This window comes from Lissotriton vulgaris, chromosome 7, assembly GCF_964263255.1.
Source record: "Lissotriton vulgaris chromosome 7, aLisVul1.2, whole genome shotgun sequence".
Classification (NCBI taxonomy): Eukaryota; Metazoa; Chordata; class Amphibia; order Caudata; family Salamandridae; genus Lissotriton; species Lissotriton vulgaris.
The window spans coordinates 773,901,170-773,917,150 of NC_141695.1; the positions used below are offsets into that span (position 1 = coordinate 773,901,170).

General features: G+C 47.3%; 1 protein-coding gene across 1 annotated transcript in view; it reads left to right on the top strand.

Moving 5' to 3' along the window:
- The window catches only part of NPLOC4 (NPL4 homolog, ubiquitin recognition factor), a 537,117-nt gene that overhangs the window by 200,941 nt on the left and 320,195 nt on the right, over positions 1-15,981 (top strand). Inside the window, exon 6 of the mRNA XM_086931004.1 lies at positions 14,872-14,966. Coding sequence (XP_086787130.1) covers positions 14,872-14,966 — 95 coding nt within the window. The remainder of the gene's footprint in view (positions 1-14,871; positions 14,967-15,981) is intronic.

Genomic DNA, 15,981 nt, shown 5'->3' on the forward strand with positions numbered 1-15,981 from the left:
TGTCTCTGTTTCTCTGTCTGTCTCTCTCACTCCCTCTCTCACTGTCTTCCTACCTCTATCTTGCTCCCTCTCTCTCCCTCCCTCTGTCTCACTCACTCTGTCTCCCTCTCTGTCTCCCTCTCTCTCTCTGTCTCCATCCCTCCCTCTCTCTGTCTCCCTCCCTCCCTCCCTCTCTCTGCCTCCCTCCCTCCCTCTCTCTGTCTCCATCCCTCTCTCTTTCTCTCTGTCTCCCTACCTCGGTCTCTTGTCTGTCTCCCTACCTCTGTCTCTGTCTCCCTCCTTCTGAAAGAAACAGGTTAGTATTAGATTCCTTACCTTAGAATATCCCCAGGCGTCAGACTGGATCCGGAAAAGTTTTGCGTAGCAGTATCCTTGCGCGTCGGTAGGAGTCGTCCGCGGCTCCGCGTCCGTCGTGGGCGCCGTGATGACGTCCTCGGAGTACTTAGATGCCGCCTCCGCGCGCTGACGTCCGTTCTTCTATTTTCCACCCCAGCAGCGCAGATCCGGAAAAAGTGGTACCTTAGTCGATTTTTGACTAACTTTTTACGATCCCTTTTGATCATTTTCGAAGTCTTCCAACTCCGAACGGGACCGGTAGGGATGCCTTGGTTTAAACCGTGTGAAGACTGTGACCGACTGATGTCGGTTAGCAACCCTCACTGCCGGTGCCTTCACACTCTCGGCGTCGACCACGACGACAAGGCCTGCCCCGACTGCTGAGCCCTGAGGTCGAAAGCTAGGCGAGAGCGGTCCCGCAAGCGGCTCGAGCTCCGACAGTCGGCCCCGCGCCACAAGAGGTCCCGGTCTGGACGGAGGTCGAGGGACCGGTCGCGGGGTCGAAGCCATCATAGCTCCGAAAGTCGCCATCCGTCTTCGGGCTCGAAGTTGTCAGGTAAGCACAAGAAGTCGAAGAGACGCCATCGCTCTTACGACTCCCCCTGACGCTCGAGCAACGCGGCCGGGGGTTCGGGTGACACCGCCCACGCGGCTCCGTCGGAGTCGCGGGCGTCGCGGCCTGCTTTATACCCTGCGGTCCCTGGGCAGCAAGCGACGCCGGAGGAGATCGAGCGCTTCCTCGTGGCCATGAGGTCCCTCTCTCCTCCGACGGGCTCGCGGTGCCTTCGGGCCCAGCGGACCCGTCTGGGGGCCCTTGCGGGTCTGGTGCTTCGGCCCTGACGCTGGTGGGTGCTTCGGCCCCGCCGCCACCTTCTGGCCCGGCGCCGCTGGATCCGCTTCCGGATCCGGGTCGCCGCCGGTTGACCTGACGACCTCACCGGCGCCGGTCCCTAGGGTGTCACCTCCGGTGCCGCCTTCTGGCGACGACGTCCCCGATGCCTCCCTCGATCGGGTTCCGACGTCGGAACGGCACCGCTCTCGACGCCTCTTGGAGAGTTCTACTTCAACGAACCGGCCCCATCCTTTGACAACCCTGATTATCAGGAGATGGGTGATGAGGCTTATTGGGAGGGGTCTGAGGACCCTCTGACACGTGATTGTCAGTCCCAGCAGGACTGGACCGGTGAACTTGGGGATGCCAGTGGTCTGGACACTTCGCCAGACACTGGTTTTGTCTCACCCCCTACCGTGGCTACGGAGGAGGGGGCAACCTACAGTGTGGCGTTGACGCGGGCGGCCAGGGCTTTGGGCCTTGAGCTCCCCGTCGCGGCCATGAGGACAAACCTCCTCACTGAGGAACTTAAACTGCAGTCAAGCTCGGCTGAGCCTCTGCTGCCGTTTAATGAGGCCTTGCTTGACGTTCTTTTGGGCACTTGGTCCAGGCCCGCTACAGGTCCGCCTGTAGATAGGAACGTGGCCAGACGCCATCGCCCGGCCCCGGGCGACCCTTGTTTCCTGTCCACCCATCCCACCCCCGAGAGCCTGGTCATCCAGGCCTCCAACTCCCAGACCGCATTCCTGACGGCCCCGCCCGATCGGGAATCCAGAGATGCAGCACGTTATTCCATCCTGTGTGGGCTGGATACCACCGACTCACTAGGCAGAGCGATGGCTACGACAGTGGCGATTCGTCGCCACGCCTGGGTGAGGTCTGCCAACTTTTCGGCCGATGTCCAGAATACACTCATGGACATGCCGTTTGATGGCCGTCGCCATTTTGGCAACAAGTCAGACCATGCGCTTGAGCGCTTTAAGGACTCCAGGGCTACGGCCAAGTCCTTGGGCCTCTCGGCCCCGCGCCAGCAAACGGGTGCCTTTCGCTCCTTTCGTGGCCAAGGAAGGGGCGCCCCCACACGTGCTGCCAGCCACGCACCGCAGACTAACTTCCAACGCGGTGGCGGCCGTGGAAACCGCTGTGGCGGCGGTCGGGGACAACGCCGAGGTGAGTCCACACCTACCCCTGCAGCATCCACCTCAAAACCCTCCTAGTCCGTGCTTTCAGGCACATGTGATGCCAGTGGGGGGCAGGGTTCGCCATCACCTCCTCTACTGGCGCACTGTCACATCGGAGAGGTGGGTGCTGCAAATCGTCCGAAGGGGCTACTCCCTCCCCTTCGAGGCCATGCCACCGCAATACCACTGCGTGTCGGGGGATCACTTGCTACTTCTGCAGGAGGAAGTTACGTCCCTCTTGGCCAAGGGGGCCATCGAGCGCGTTCCTGGGCCAGAAGTAGGGTGTGGTTGCTACTCCCACTACTTTCTGGTACCCAAGAAGTGCAAAGGGGACCTACGCCATATCTTGGATCTACGGAACGTCAACGGCTTCCTCCGGAAGGAGAAGTTCAAAATGCTGACACTGGCTCAGGTCTTCGCTGCTCTGGACCCAGGAGACTGGATGGTAGCGTTGGACTTGCAGGACGCTTATTTCCACATTCCCGTCCTGCCGGCGCTACCTGCGGTTCACGGTAGGCCACGAACACTTTCAGTTTACCTTGCTCCCCTTCGGCCTTACCAGCGCCCCACCGGTGTTCACGAAGGTGATGGCGGTGGTCACAGCTCATCTGCGCAGGTTAGGGGTTTCAGTCTTCCCCTACCTCGACGACTGGTTGTTGAAGGCTGGCTCGCCCCAGACAGTCGTCAGCCACCTCCAGACGACGGCAGACCTCCTGCACCAGCTGGGGTTCTCCATCAATGTGCTGAAGTCACACCTGTGCCCCTCCCAGAAGCTCCTCTTCATCGGAGCGGTTCTCGACTCGGCGCAGTTTCGGGTTTATCCTCCCGAACAGCGGGTTCGGGATATTCAGGCTCGGTCAGGTTGACGCTGCGACTTCTGGGGCTGATGGCCTCCCGCATCCTTCTGGTGCATCACGCCCGATGGCGGATGCGGGCTCTGCAGTGGGACCTGAAGTTTCAGTGGGCCCAGCATCAGGGCAACCTGTCCGACCATGTCCTGATTTCGGAGGGCACTGCGAGACAGCTGCAGTGGTGGCTCACGGACCGCGATTGGGTCAGCGGCAGATCCCTCTTCCTTCCCCAACCGGAGCACGTAGTTGTGATGGACACGTCCCTTCAGGGCTGGGGAGGCCACATGGGAGATGCGGAGATCAGAGGCCTCTGGTCTCCGGCGGAGTCCCGGCTCCATATCAACCTTTGGAGCTGCGGGCGATTCGTCTAGCACTGAAGGCATTCCTTCCCTCTGTCCGGGGGAGTGTAGTGCACCGCCATGTGGTACTGCAACAAACAGGGCGGGGTGGGGTCGTGGACCCTCTGCCAGGAGTCCCTGCAACTCTGGCAGTGGCTGGAACATCAGGGCGTGACCCTGGTGGTTCAACACCTGGCAAGTTCTCTGAGCGCCAGGGCGGACGAACTCAGCCGCCGGTGCATGATGGATCATGAATGGCATCTGTACTCGGACGTGGCGAAAGGTCTCTTTATGCAGTGGGGAGAGCCTTGGCTAGATCTATTCGCCACCGAAGAGAACGCGCAATGTCATCAGTTCTGCGTGTTGGAATTTCCAAGTCGGCACTCGCTCGGAGACGCTTTTTGTCGCGAGTGGAGTTGCGGTCTGTTGTACGCCTTTCCGCCTATACCACTTCTGCCCAGAGTGCTGAAGAAGATCAAACGCGACCGGGCCCAAGTCATCCTTGTGGCTCCGGACTGGGCACAAAGGTACTGGTATGCCGAGCTACTCAGTATGTCAGTCGATCCCCCGGTTCGTCTGCCTCTTCAGGAGGACCTTCTGTTGCAGCAGCAGGGGACGGTCTCCACCCGAACCTGTCCAGTCTCCACCTCCATGCTTGGAGATTGAGCGGCGACCGTTGAGGCCATTTGACTTGCCTCCTGAAGTCTGTAATGTTATTCTAGCAGCCAGGCGTCCCTCCACAAAGTCGGTATACGCCTGCAGGTGGAACAGATTTGTGGCATGGTGCACAGCAAAGGCTGTGGATCCTCTCTCTGCTCCTCTTTCTGAGGTTTTTCTCTTCCTTCTTTCTCTTGCCCAGCAGGGCTCTGCTCTGGGCACTATCAAGGGCTACCTTTCTGCTCTTTCAGCCTTTCTACGGTTGCCTGATCAACCTTCTTTGTTCAAGTCCCCTATTGTAATTCGTTTTCTGAAAGGCATCACACACATGTTTCCCCCTGTTCCGATTGTAAAACATCAGTGGGACTTGAACGTTGATCTTACCTATCTGATGTGCGCTCCCTTTGAGCCACTTCACAACTGTCCTCTCCGCCTTCTTACTCTGAAGACTGCTTTCCTGGTTGCCATCACCTCTGCCAGGAGAGTGAGTGAGCTCCAGGCTCTTTCATCAAAACCTCCTTTCCTTTCTGTCCATCCGGACAAGGTTGTGTTGCGGACTAGACCCTCTTTCCTGCCCAAGGTTGTCACGGCCTTCCACATCAGGCAGTCTATCACCTTGCCCGCCTTCTTTCCGCCTCCGCATCCCTCAAAGGAGGAAGAGCGGCTATACCGTCTGGACCCAAAACGTGCACTTTCATTCTATCCAGATCGCACACGCCAGTTCCGGGTGGATGACCAACTCTTTGTTTGTTACGTGGGCGTTAAGAAGGGACGGGCGGTGCACAAGCGGACCCTCTCTCGGTGGGTCGTCTTGTGTATCAAGGCTTGTTACTCCTTGGCGAAGAAGGAGCCTCCTGTTGGGCTGAGGGCCCATTCCACTCGGTCCACGGCGGCTACCACTGCGCTGGGCCGGTGAGTCCCCTTGCAGGACATCTGTCACGCAGTTACGTGGGCCTCGCTGCACATGTTTGCAAGATACTACTGCCTGGACAGCCAAGTCCGGAGGGATGGCTTCTTTGGCCGTTCCCTCCTCCAGGACTTTCTGGTGTGATTATTGGTTCGCAGATCCTCCACCGGGGTTGGTATTGCTGGGGTATCTATTCTAAGGTAAGGAATCTAATTCTAACCTGTTTCTTTCAGATGAACAAGTTACTTACCTTTGGTAACAATATATCTGTAAGAAACAGTAGTTAGTATTAGATTCCTTACCGCCCCACCCATCCTTGCCGTTCTGTGAACCGATATCTAGGGTTAAGGTCATCCCCTTTCAGGACCCTAGTTTCAATGTCACCAGTGTTGGTTTTTAACATAGCTCTGCGTTTCTGGCGCGGAAAAGCTGTGTCTAAGAACTGACGTCAGCGCGCGGAGGCGGCGTCTAAGTACTCCGACGACGACATCACGGCGCCGACGACGAACGGAGCCGTGGAGGACGCCTACAGACGCGCAAGGGTACTGCTACGCAACAATTTCCGGATCCAGTCTGACGCCTGGGGATATTCTAAGGTAAGGAATCTAATACTAACTACTGTTTCTTACAGATATATTGTTACCGAAGGTAAGTAACTTTTTCATCTGTCGCCCTCCCCCCTCTGTCGCCCTCCCCCCTCTGTGGCCCTCCTCCCTCTTACTATATTCGCTGGTTCACAAAATTCGTTTTCATTCGCAAAAAGTCGGTATGCAATTTGCACCCACTTTTTGCAATTGGAAAATCCGTACATTAGGCCCTATAACATACTGAATGATATTGTATTTTTCATATATTACTCTTTCTCATTAAAAGTCCACTTTAATGCATTTTGTTATTTCTTAGCTCCTCCAAGCAATACAGCTTCTCTATTTTATGGCCTCCCCAGGACATGTCCATTCACCTTCTCTTGCATAACGTTAATAGTTTTGTATTCTTGCACTAACTTTGGGTGGTGTTTAAAGAACCCAATCTATTTATTTTTTATCACCAGAGACAAATCGGGTGTAATCCAAATCATTCTAAATCATTAATCACATCCGCTTGTATGTTTAGTATACACATATGCAAATTTCAATGCATGGGTCTTATTCGCACATACACCAAGGAAGTAGTTGGGCAGTAAATTACAGCAGGAATCTTCTCACTACTTGAAATGTGCTCTGTTGGTTCACTTAACAAAGGCACTCGAATTACCACAGTGGTGCGGCTCATCGCGGAGGTCTCCGCAGTCATAGTATCCATCGCACACAAAGCTGACATTCAGACACTTCCCATCTGTCACCACACCCCAGCTTCCCGGGCACACACACAGCCACACAGAGTACTTTGCAGGTCTTTAAAAGACCATTTACTTGTTAACGGGGCTTTGTTGTGAATCGCCCGGCCTCCATAGAGCAGAGTGTCTTGGAGTCCGCGCTGCTGCGGCTGACTCTGAGACACTCTTTCAAAGGAATGCCTCCTAATTAGCAGCACTTATGTGCTAAGTGCTCTTAATATTGGTGTCATCCTGCGACACACCCATCATTTGCAGTCGACACAGTACTGTGTCGGGACACACAGTTTGGAAAGCTCTGCCTTAAGCTACCTGCAAGATTCCTCCTTCCTCTTCAGACGCTGAGTTTTCTCCAGCTTTTTTTGTATCAGTACAAAAGACACCTATATTTGTGATGTTCCTCTCCGACAACTGCATTCTGCCACTTCTAAGAAGTCGCAACCACACAGAAGGCGTACTACCCAAAAGCAAAAAGGAACCGGGTTCTTTAGCCGTACACAAGAACTTCCCAAGATGTAGCACCACTCCTCTTCGAGAGGCCTCACACCTAGAAGTGGACCTGCTGGTAAATGTCATTCTCAGAAAAGATCAAAAACTTATCTTAATTTGTGTACTCTGGATCATAGCACAAACTCTAATGGGGACACCACTATGGATGTAACAACGTGTTTTCTGACCTTGGCTGACTCTCCTCTGGACAGCGAATCACCAATCCTTTTCCAGCCATTCTCACTACAGCAGCAGCAAAACTGCAAAAAGCAAAACAGAGCTTTTCTATTTCTACCCCTTGATCAAATACTCTATAATTGTTGAAACTTTGCGGCCTTTTTCATCAGTGAAACCAATGTTACCTTTACTCTTAGGAATAACAGAACTGGCATTTGAACAACAACACTGCAAATGCTGAACAATTATCGGCCTCCTGAGCAAGACCCACGTTTTCCTCAGGACCGATGCTCAGCCAATGTTGGTAATTGTGGCTTGTGCCAGAAAAAGACGTGGCTTTGTTTCTTACTTATCAACAGTTTTCCAGATGAAGCGCAGAGAAAAGTGTCTGGTTTGGCTGCCACCTTTATGAAGTCTAGAAGTGTTTCAGCTCTCTCAGGGCTTAACAGCAAATCTTTCAGGGAATCCTTGCAATGATTTGCTGAAAACCTTCATAGAGAGAGAGAGAGGACTTCAAAAAATTATTGATGAGGCCCTTTGATCTCCAATCAGATTATCAACACTAAGTGGCTTCTTCAGACTTCAAAGCTGCAGTACTGCCATGGTTTGGCTTTGGAAATGTTAGTGCAGCTGAAAATTCTGCAGCTAGGCAGATTACAACAAATTTTTAACTTCCCATTTGTAGAAACTCTCTTCACGCTATAAAGATGCTGAAATGCACAGGATGAAAGCAGGAACATTGAAAGATGTAGACTTGGAGACTAAAATGTGTTCCCACTTTGGTAATTCCACAAAAAACTGTCATCCTAACTTTATTAGAATGAACTAGAAAACTTTGTCAAAAGTCTTTTTTGAAAAGAAGCTGAGAGGTGCTCCTGAAGGGTCATTTATTTCCCAAAGTCACACTAGATTATAAAAATGCACAGAAATTGATGCAAAAGAAGAAATTTAGAAAGCTAGCTCTTCAGCCAATGTATTCCTAACTCCATTAAGTGGGTTAGATGCATGCTAATAATCTTTAGAAGGCATACTTCAGTATCTCTGGAACACCAGAAGGTTCTCATGGTCCTAATGGGTAAGGACACTTCCAGTGTAAGTTCCTCACATTAGACCCACGCTCCTTCAGCAAAACCATTACATTGGTGGCAGCACATTTAAGAAGAATGAAAGAAAGCATTATCTCTTTTTATGTGGATAACTGTCTGATAACTGTCTGATAAATATACCTTCATATCAAAAAGCATCCCAAGAATTCCTAATGGCCTCATTTTCCAAGGTCTTTGGTTGCATATTGATCTATCATAGACAACACCTAGTCCGTTATGCATCATACATTATTTATGGACAGTCTTGGCCACCCAAAAGGCTAAAAATATTTATTTTGGAGGACACACTGTACTCTATACAAGTATAGTATTAGGAAGGTCATAAGGTAAAGCATACAACACTGTGTGGTTGTTTCACTTGTGTGTTCAACAGCATGGTACATTTTCATAATTTCAAATACTTGTTGACCTATTCTTCCATTGTAACCGTACTTGGAGAACTACAATACAAATTGAAAATGGATTGAGGCAAAGACAGATTGCACCTATCCTTAGTGGAGTAATTTCTATCAAAATGAACAAGGTTCTAAGGACTAGAGATTCAGTGCCCCTAAATCTCTCGAGATACACAATATCTCTCAATTTCATAAACACAGTGATCCAGCACAGTCAATTTAAATCTGTAAATTTACAAAATGTTTTACAAAAGAAATCATCAGTATAGCTTAAACATTTGTTTTCAATCGGGTATCAAAGCCAGAATGCCATTCAGCAGAGTTCTTCTTTTAAATCCTTTATTGATGACTTCTCTTTTCTGACAAAGTAAAAACCGTAGTCAACGCGTTTTGTCCTCGCGGACTTCTTCTGGGCATAACAAAACACACTGTTTCTAATTCTTGGCGGCATTTATTGCCTTGTGCAGTTTCTCCTTCTATAGTCTGGAAGTGTGTGATTGTATGTGGTATTTCACTTGATCAATCTGACGTATGATAAGGGATATTAGTCTCTCTTCTCTTGCCAGAGTAACATGGTTGGCTACGGGCAAGATCCCCAATACAAGAACGTCATCCACGTTTTCTCATTGGTAAGTCCGAGCAGTGTATCAGCCGGCGTGGTGGCGTGGCATCCAATGTTCATATCCGAACATTGGGTGCTACGCCACCACGCCGGCTGATACACTGCTCGGACCTACCAATGAAAAAACATTGTGTAAATTTACAGATTTAAATTAAGTGTTCTGGACCGCTGTGTTGTTTATGTACTTGGAGGACTAGTTGAGTCAATATTCAGACTGCTTGAAAAGCAAACTAATTCTAACACCAACAGCTGTACAGTAGAAGATTTCCCGCCACTTTATGCCCCTATTTGAATCACTAGATGCTGTTTTCTCGAGTCTGACAATGCTCTGAAGCCTGCTAATGAGGCTCCAGTACCAGAGATCTTTCCTCTAAAAACAAAATGTCTAATTGTAACTCAATTGGTAAGGACCTTAGCACCCTTGTAAGTCCCCGGTAAATGGTACCTAGGGTAGGGGTACTAAAGAGTGTCCCTATATGCTACAGCATGTATTTTGCCACCCAAAGGGACCCCACAAAAGCTACATGCAAACTGCCATTGCAGGATGCATGAAATTGTGCAAGCCCATCTGAAAACATGACCTTGCCCACTCCCTTTGGGCAAAGCCAAAGTACACTGCATGCACTGTATGTAAGTCACCCCTACAGCAGGCCTGAAGAGCCCTAAGGCAGGGTGCATTATATTACATATGAGGACATAACTGCATGATCAGATATGCCCCTGTGATTTCTAGTTCGATTATTAGATATTGCAGGTGAATTGGGAAGCCGTCTTAAGGTATGTACTGGGCACTGGTCATTATGAGTTATCCAGCTACATAATGACTTCAGTGAAACCTATGGTGTTTAGTATCAAACTTCTAAATTAATCCACACTTATGCCAGTGTTAGATTTATTATAACATGCACCCAGAGGGCACCTTAGAGGGGCCTCCTGAAACCCTACCAGTCCTCTAGTGTGCTGGCTGACTGGAATTGAGACATCACCCCATCACAAGACCTTTGACACAAGCTCTTGGAATTCTTCTATAACAAAATTACCTCCATTTACAGCAGCTTCAACCCTCAACTGGACTCCATCACTGTTGCAACTCAACTTCCCATAACAGCAGATGAACGAAGCTTTATCTTGCTGCTTACCGTCTTCACTGTTGAAATCTCTGATACCATGAAGACCATCCTCACCGGGGCTCCACCAGGCTCCTACTGATCAGCGAAACATTAATACTCCTCCATCGACTCAGCCACATTCCTGAACTGGAAACATGCCACTGCCATGCCCTGCTCAATAACCATCTGCTGACCCAGCCATGTTTTCGAACTACAGACCCATCTCCCTCCTACCACACCCGGAAAAGGTCTTAGAGAAACTAATTAACCAACGCATCACCAACCACCTCAGCAACTACTCAGTGCCATGCAGTCTGGATTCAGGCCCAACCACAGTACATAAACAGCATGCCCTTTCCCACAGACAACATCTGCATGACAGAGGAGCTAGGACTTCCCTCTTTCTCCTTGACCTTTCTGCAACATTTGACACAATCTCATTCCCCATCCAGCACATGTATGGAATTGGCCTTCAAGGACTCACTCTCCGATGATCTGCTTCTTAATGGATAGAACACAATCTGTCATCCTGGCACCTTACTCCCCAGAAGCCTGCAAACTTATGTGCAGAGTACCTCAAGGTTCACCACTTAGCCCCACTCTCTTCAACGTAACTGACTGGATGAAAGCCAACTGTCTCAAGCTAATCACTGACCAGACAGAAGTAATGACCTTCAGCAAGAACATCCCACTACTATACTCCAGCTGGCGGTCTATAGAACTTGAACCCACATCCAGACCCCATGCCAGGAACCTCAGAATAATCATAAAACACACACTGGACATGGCTGCACACTCAACGCTGTCACTGCATCCTGCTTCCACATCCTGAAAATGCTGACAAAGGTCTTCCCATTGCAACACAAGAAAAGCTGTTACTTGCACCTTAATCAGTGTAAATAGAACACAGCAGTGAAACATTATTGTGCCACATTGTTTGTTTACCAAAAGAATTATCCAAAGCAGTTTTTGCACAACTGTTTGTCTATTATACGTTGTTTTTAAATGTTATGTGGATTATATGAGAGTGTGACTGTAGACATGACTGGAACTGTATGATTGAATTTCTTTATTATTGAATTGATTATGAATAGGGCTCCCGGTGTTATGGTATTTTTTTTTTGCCATTTCAGTCTGTATTTATCCCTATTTATTTTTGGGGTATTTTTTCTGTATTTATCCACATTTATTTTCGCCACAAGCAAAATACAAGGCTACAGTTAGTATTTTTCACATTTATTTAAATTGACAATTGTATTTGTGTACTAGTACAATATAGGCTATATTGTACTAGAAAATGAATAAAAAATTGGTTAAAAAAAAAAAGGGCAGGAAGTGTAGGGTGAAGAGAGAAGCGCGAGGTGGAAGCCTAACTATAGATCCTTTGGTGTTTGGTAACCCTGGGGCTTCGAACAAAAAACTCTGGGCCTAAAAAATGCGACCCATTCCCCGGGCTGCAACAACCCTTACCTGCACTGCAACGGCCCTTGCTATTCCATTTCATGCACCACATAGGTCTCTGTGATCATCACCTATGGAATGACCATCATTCTTTTGCATGATTCCCCAGCTAATTCTCAACACATTGATTTCAGATAACCATTAAGTGAAATGTATGAACTGTTAACTATAATTTCTTGCATCCATTTGAACAGGGCGTGTAATTCTACAACAGTTCTTATAACTCGTTTGCTGCCTTATCTCTGATTTTCTTCGCGAAACGGAGCAGAGCAGGCAATCGGTCTAACTTCCACTTAAGAACTCGGTGGTAAAGGGCGGTTTTGTGGGCTGTGTGGTTGCTAAGAACGCCACAGGAATTTTTCTCCAGTAGGAACTAGACGTCCTATATTGAACTTATTTAAACAATACTTCCCATGTGGCTGGACTGATGGAGCCACTCCCAACAGCAGACGTACAGGAGCGAAGGGCCTCGGAGTTACAAGGAGATGAATGCTGCTAATGGGAGGTAACCATAGCAATTAGACGATGCCAGTGGAAGTATAGCGAGTACGAGGGAGGTGAGTAGTGAAAAACTGTCCGCATTTTGAAGGCTTGTTTTGCAAACGTGGCTCCTGTCCCTTTGCCCGAAAACAAAGGGACCGTTGTCTTTCATTTTGGTTCCAGGCCCCTCTTAACCATCTCAGTCACTGGACGAGCAAATATCTGTCTTTTAGCCCTTCACTAGCTGTAAAATGTGCCTGTGGGGATCTACGCATTCAGGGTCGTGTACAATATAGCTTCAGGAGCACTTTCAGCCAGAAAGAGACACATTTAGCCACATGCCGATAAACAGATCTCAAAGTGTGATTGAGCGCCAGCCACACCCGAGTACTTCACAGGTCTTTAAAAAGACCATTCACTAGTTAACGAGGCTTTGTTGTTTTTTACACCCCTTCTTACCAGACTGCGGGCAGTGTCTATAGGACCCCCCTGTGCTCAGTGGCTTAAACACCGAAACATAAAAAACTGCCTTTTACACGGGACAGCAGAATTTTTTATTTGGACCTTCGGTAGCAAAATGCCAAATTTTGCTAGTATTTTGCTGTTTCTAAATATAAATACAGACAAAGAAAATATAGATTTCCGTCTGTATTTATATGTAAAAATCCGTAAAAACGGAAACCCGGGAGCCCTAACTATGAATAAAACACATTTTGTACTTTTGTAGATCTTGTAGTAGGTTTCTGCTTTCAAGTAACTCCTTGGTCCTTGTTGATTTGTCTTTTTGTACATTATCAATATTGTTGCCTTAACTATTTACATTGATTATTGTAGCACTTTCTTTTCATTAGCAGGGGGCCTTTCTCTTTACACTAACTTTTACCTTAATCACCAGCAAGTTGGACTGTGGGGACACTCTCTGTGCCGGGATCATCAAGCAACTTGCTAGAAGACTATAAACCATCCAGAACTCATTTGCCAGACTGATCCTACACATCCGACGCATAAACAGAACCAGATGAGGAGAACAGGAGTGATTTTACATCACTCCTAAATCGTGGAATGGGAGGCCTTTCCCCATCCGAGCCTCTTCCTCCTCTCTTCTTGAATTCCGCAATTAGCTAAAGACCTGGCTTTCCAATTAAGCAACCTCATGTTATTTGCGTAAGGCTAAATCTTTCACTCAGAAGGTGTACCTTGGATGTTGCCATCTCATCTAACAGAGGGCTATAGAGAAGGGGCCATCCCAATAAATTCTGCTTACACCCAAGGTTTCTTAACTAAAATACTTGGCATCCATGTTAGTCCAGACTCCAGTAATAGTATGAATGTCTCTGGAGACCAAACAGAACAAATTCAGGGCTGGACATATTAGGTCCATGTGTTATATTTTAGCTCCAGCTGCCCTACATTATGTGCAAATAAATGTGTATTGTAGATTACATTTCCTAGGCGTTATGTAGAGTTGACTTGTAGTGTAGATGTATTATCTCAGATTAAAACTTTGGTTATGAACATTTTTAACGGGTTTCTTTCATCAAATTCCTAATTTATCAGTCTTAAACTTCACCCTGGTAGTAATAGGTCGTTGAGTGTACATTTCTAGGTAACTCCTGTGGATGTTACTGAACGCGGGTCACTCATCCCTATGTATAATAAACAAGAGAAGCCATAGGAGCTCTTTAAGAATGGATGTGCAGTGAGCATTTATTTCATGCATCAGTAATTCTGTAGATTCTTGTATACACATTCCTCTACATACCGTATTCAGATAATTCAGGAGTGTTGGGTTCTGTCTTATTTTCTAGGTCTATTGTTATTCCTTGATTATATTTTTTCAGATCTTATTTTATTGTACATTTTTGGGAGATTTTGTTTTGCGGTTTTGTATTGAGTAAAATATCTCAACTCTAGTGCATGTTTAATATATAGATATTAGATAATATATAGATGTTGTTTGGTTAAAAGGGACTATACCCCAAGTGTGGTCCTTAAACTGCTTTCTTACATCTGTATTGAAAATAAGATATTTGTTTTTAGTTTCAGTGAGGCATCAAAATGATTTATGTGCTTCTATGCATGCACTGTGACAGATCAGGTGGTTAAATAGCCAGCTGCCACTGCCCTGGCCATAGTAGGAGTATTGATAACTGGGGACATTGCAGAAATATGATAGCGGGTTGCAGCGACTGCAAAGTATGTTTTATTTCTAATGAGGACTGATAGGTGGAATGGTGTCCCAATTGAGAACACACAATTACAGAGTTCTTATTTATTTCATAAGGAAGGTGGCTCCAGGACATCAGTGACAGTCACGGTTTTTACTGTATCGCGTCCAAATATAAATGTGTGTTCCCTCTTCAAGACTAAAATGTTTCTTAAAATGTGTCCCAGCAGGATACATTAAGTGGCAAGATGGGCTGAAAAAAAGAGCCCCAGAGGGTCCCTTAAAGATGAGTTCATTATGACAAGAGCTTAGAAAGAAAGCACAGCTGTTAAACTGTTACAAGTCATTTGCCTTCTGGCATCAGGGTTTAAACATTCATTAGTTGTTAATATTCCCAGCCCTCTGACTCTTGCCTCATTTTATTCCTCAGCCTTTTGATGAAGATTACCTGAATCACTTGGAACCGCCAGTCAAACACATGTCCTTCCATGCCTACATCAGGAAGCTAACCGGAGGGGCTGACAAGTAAGTTATTTGACAGCTAGTGCAGATATGGATCTTAGGGTCCTGTCTTCTTAAACAGCTCAGCAATATAGTTATCATACGAAAGCTTTAACAAATGGTGTATTGAAACAACTGTTTCTGCACAAGGATGTTTTGGAAGTTGTTTTTGTTTCGTATTTAGACACTGTTCACAAGATTAAATGTTTAGGTTAGTATTTATGCAAATAATTGTAGAACTGTAAATAAGATGTCCGCACATTAGGTCCTGAGGTGCTGGATGAAACCGAGTTGGATATAAGATGCCAAAGGTCAAAGAGCCTAACCATTGTTCTTTCCTCAAAGCCACTTTTACACTCTTGGAGAGGGATTACTGGCTTTGTCTCAACGGGGCAGGAAAAGTGAGGTGTAACTGCAGGTTTTTAGCATGCATAGCTTCCATAAACAGCACAGATGCATGGTTGTGCCAGAATGAATCTTTATCATTGGGATTCCCTAACATAGCATTTGTTCCATTGTTTTGCCTCTTTTTACAAGCCATTCCAAAAAGGGGCTAACTGTATGCAAAACAGCTTGGGGCCCCATCCCAAAAAGAGCAATCCTGCTGAAATTGTTTTCTTCAAGAGAAATACTTGCTCTGTGGAATAGCTTCCATAAACAGCACAGATGCATGACTGTGCCAGAATGAATCTTTATCATTGGGATTCCCTAACATAGCATTTGTTCCATTGTTTTGCCTCTTTTTACAAGCCATTCCAAAAAGGGGCTAACTGTATGCAAAACAGCTTGGGGCCCCATCCCAAAAAGAGCAATCCTGCTGAAATTGTTTTCTTCAAGAGAAATACTTGCTCTGTGGAATATTTGCCAGAGGCTGGTTCCTGGATATTGATTCTGCATAATGCTAGTGACATCACATACTCTTAACTAGGGGTGGGCGGAATTTGCATAGTCACGCTACGCAAAGTTGTGCGAAATGGTAAAAAATCTCCTCAAAAGTTCTGCAAACACGCGGAATTGCTTGTTCTGCCGTTCGTGATGC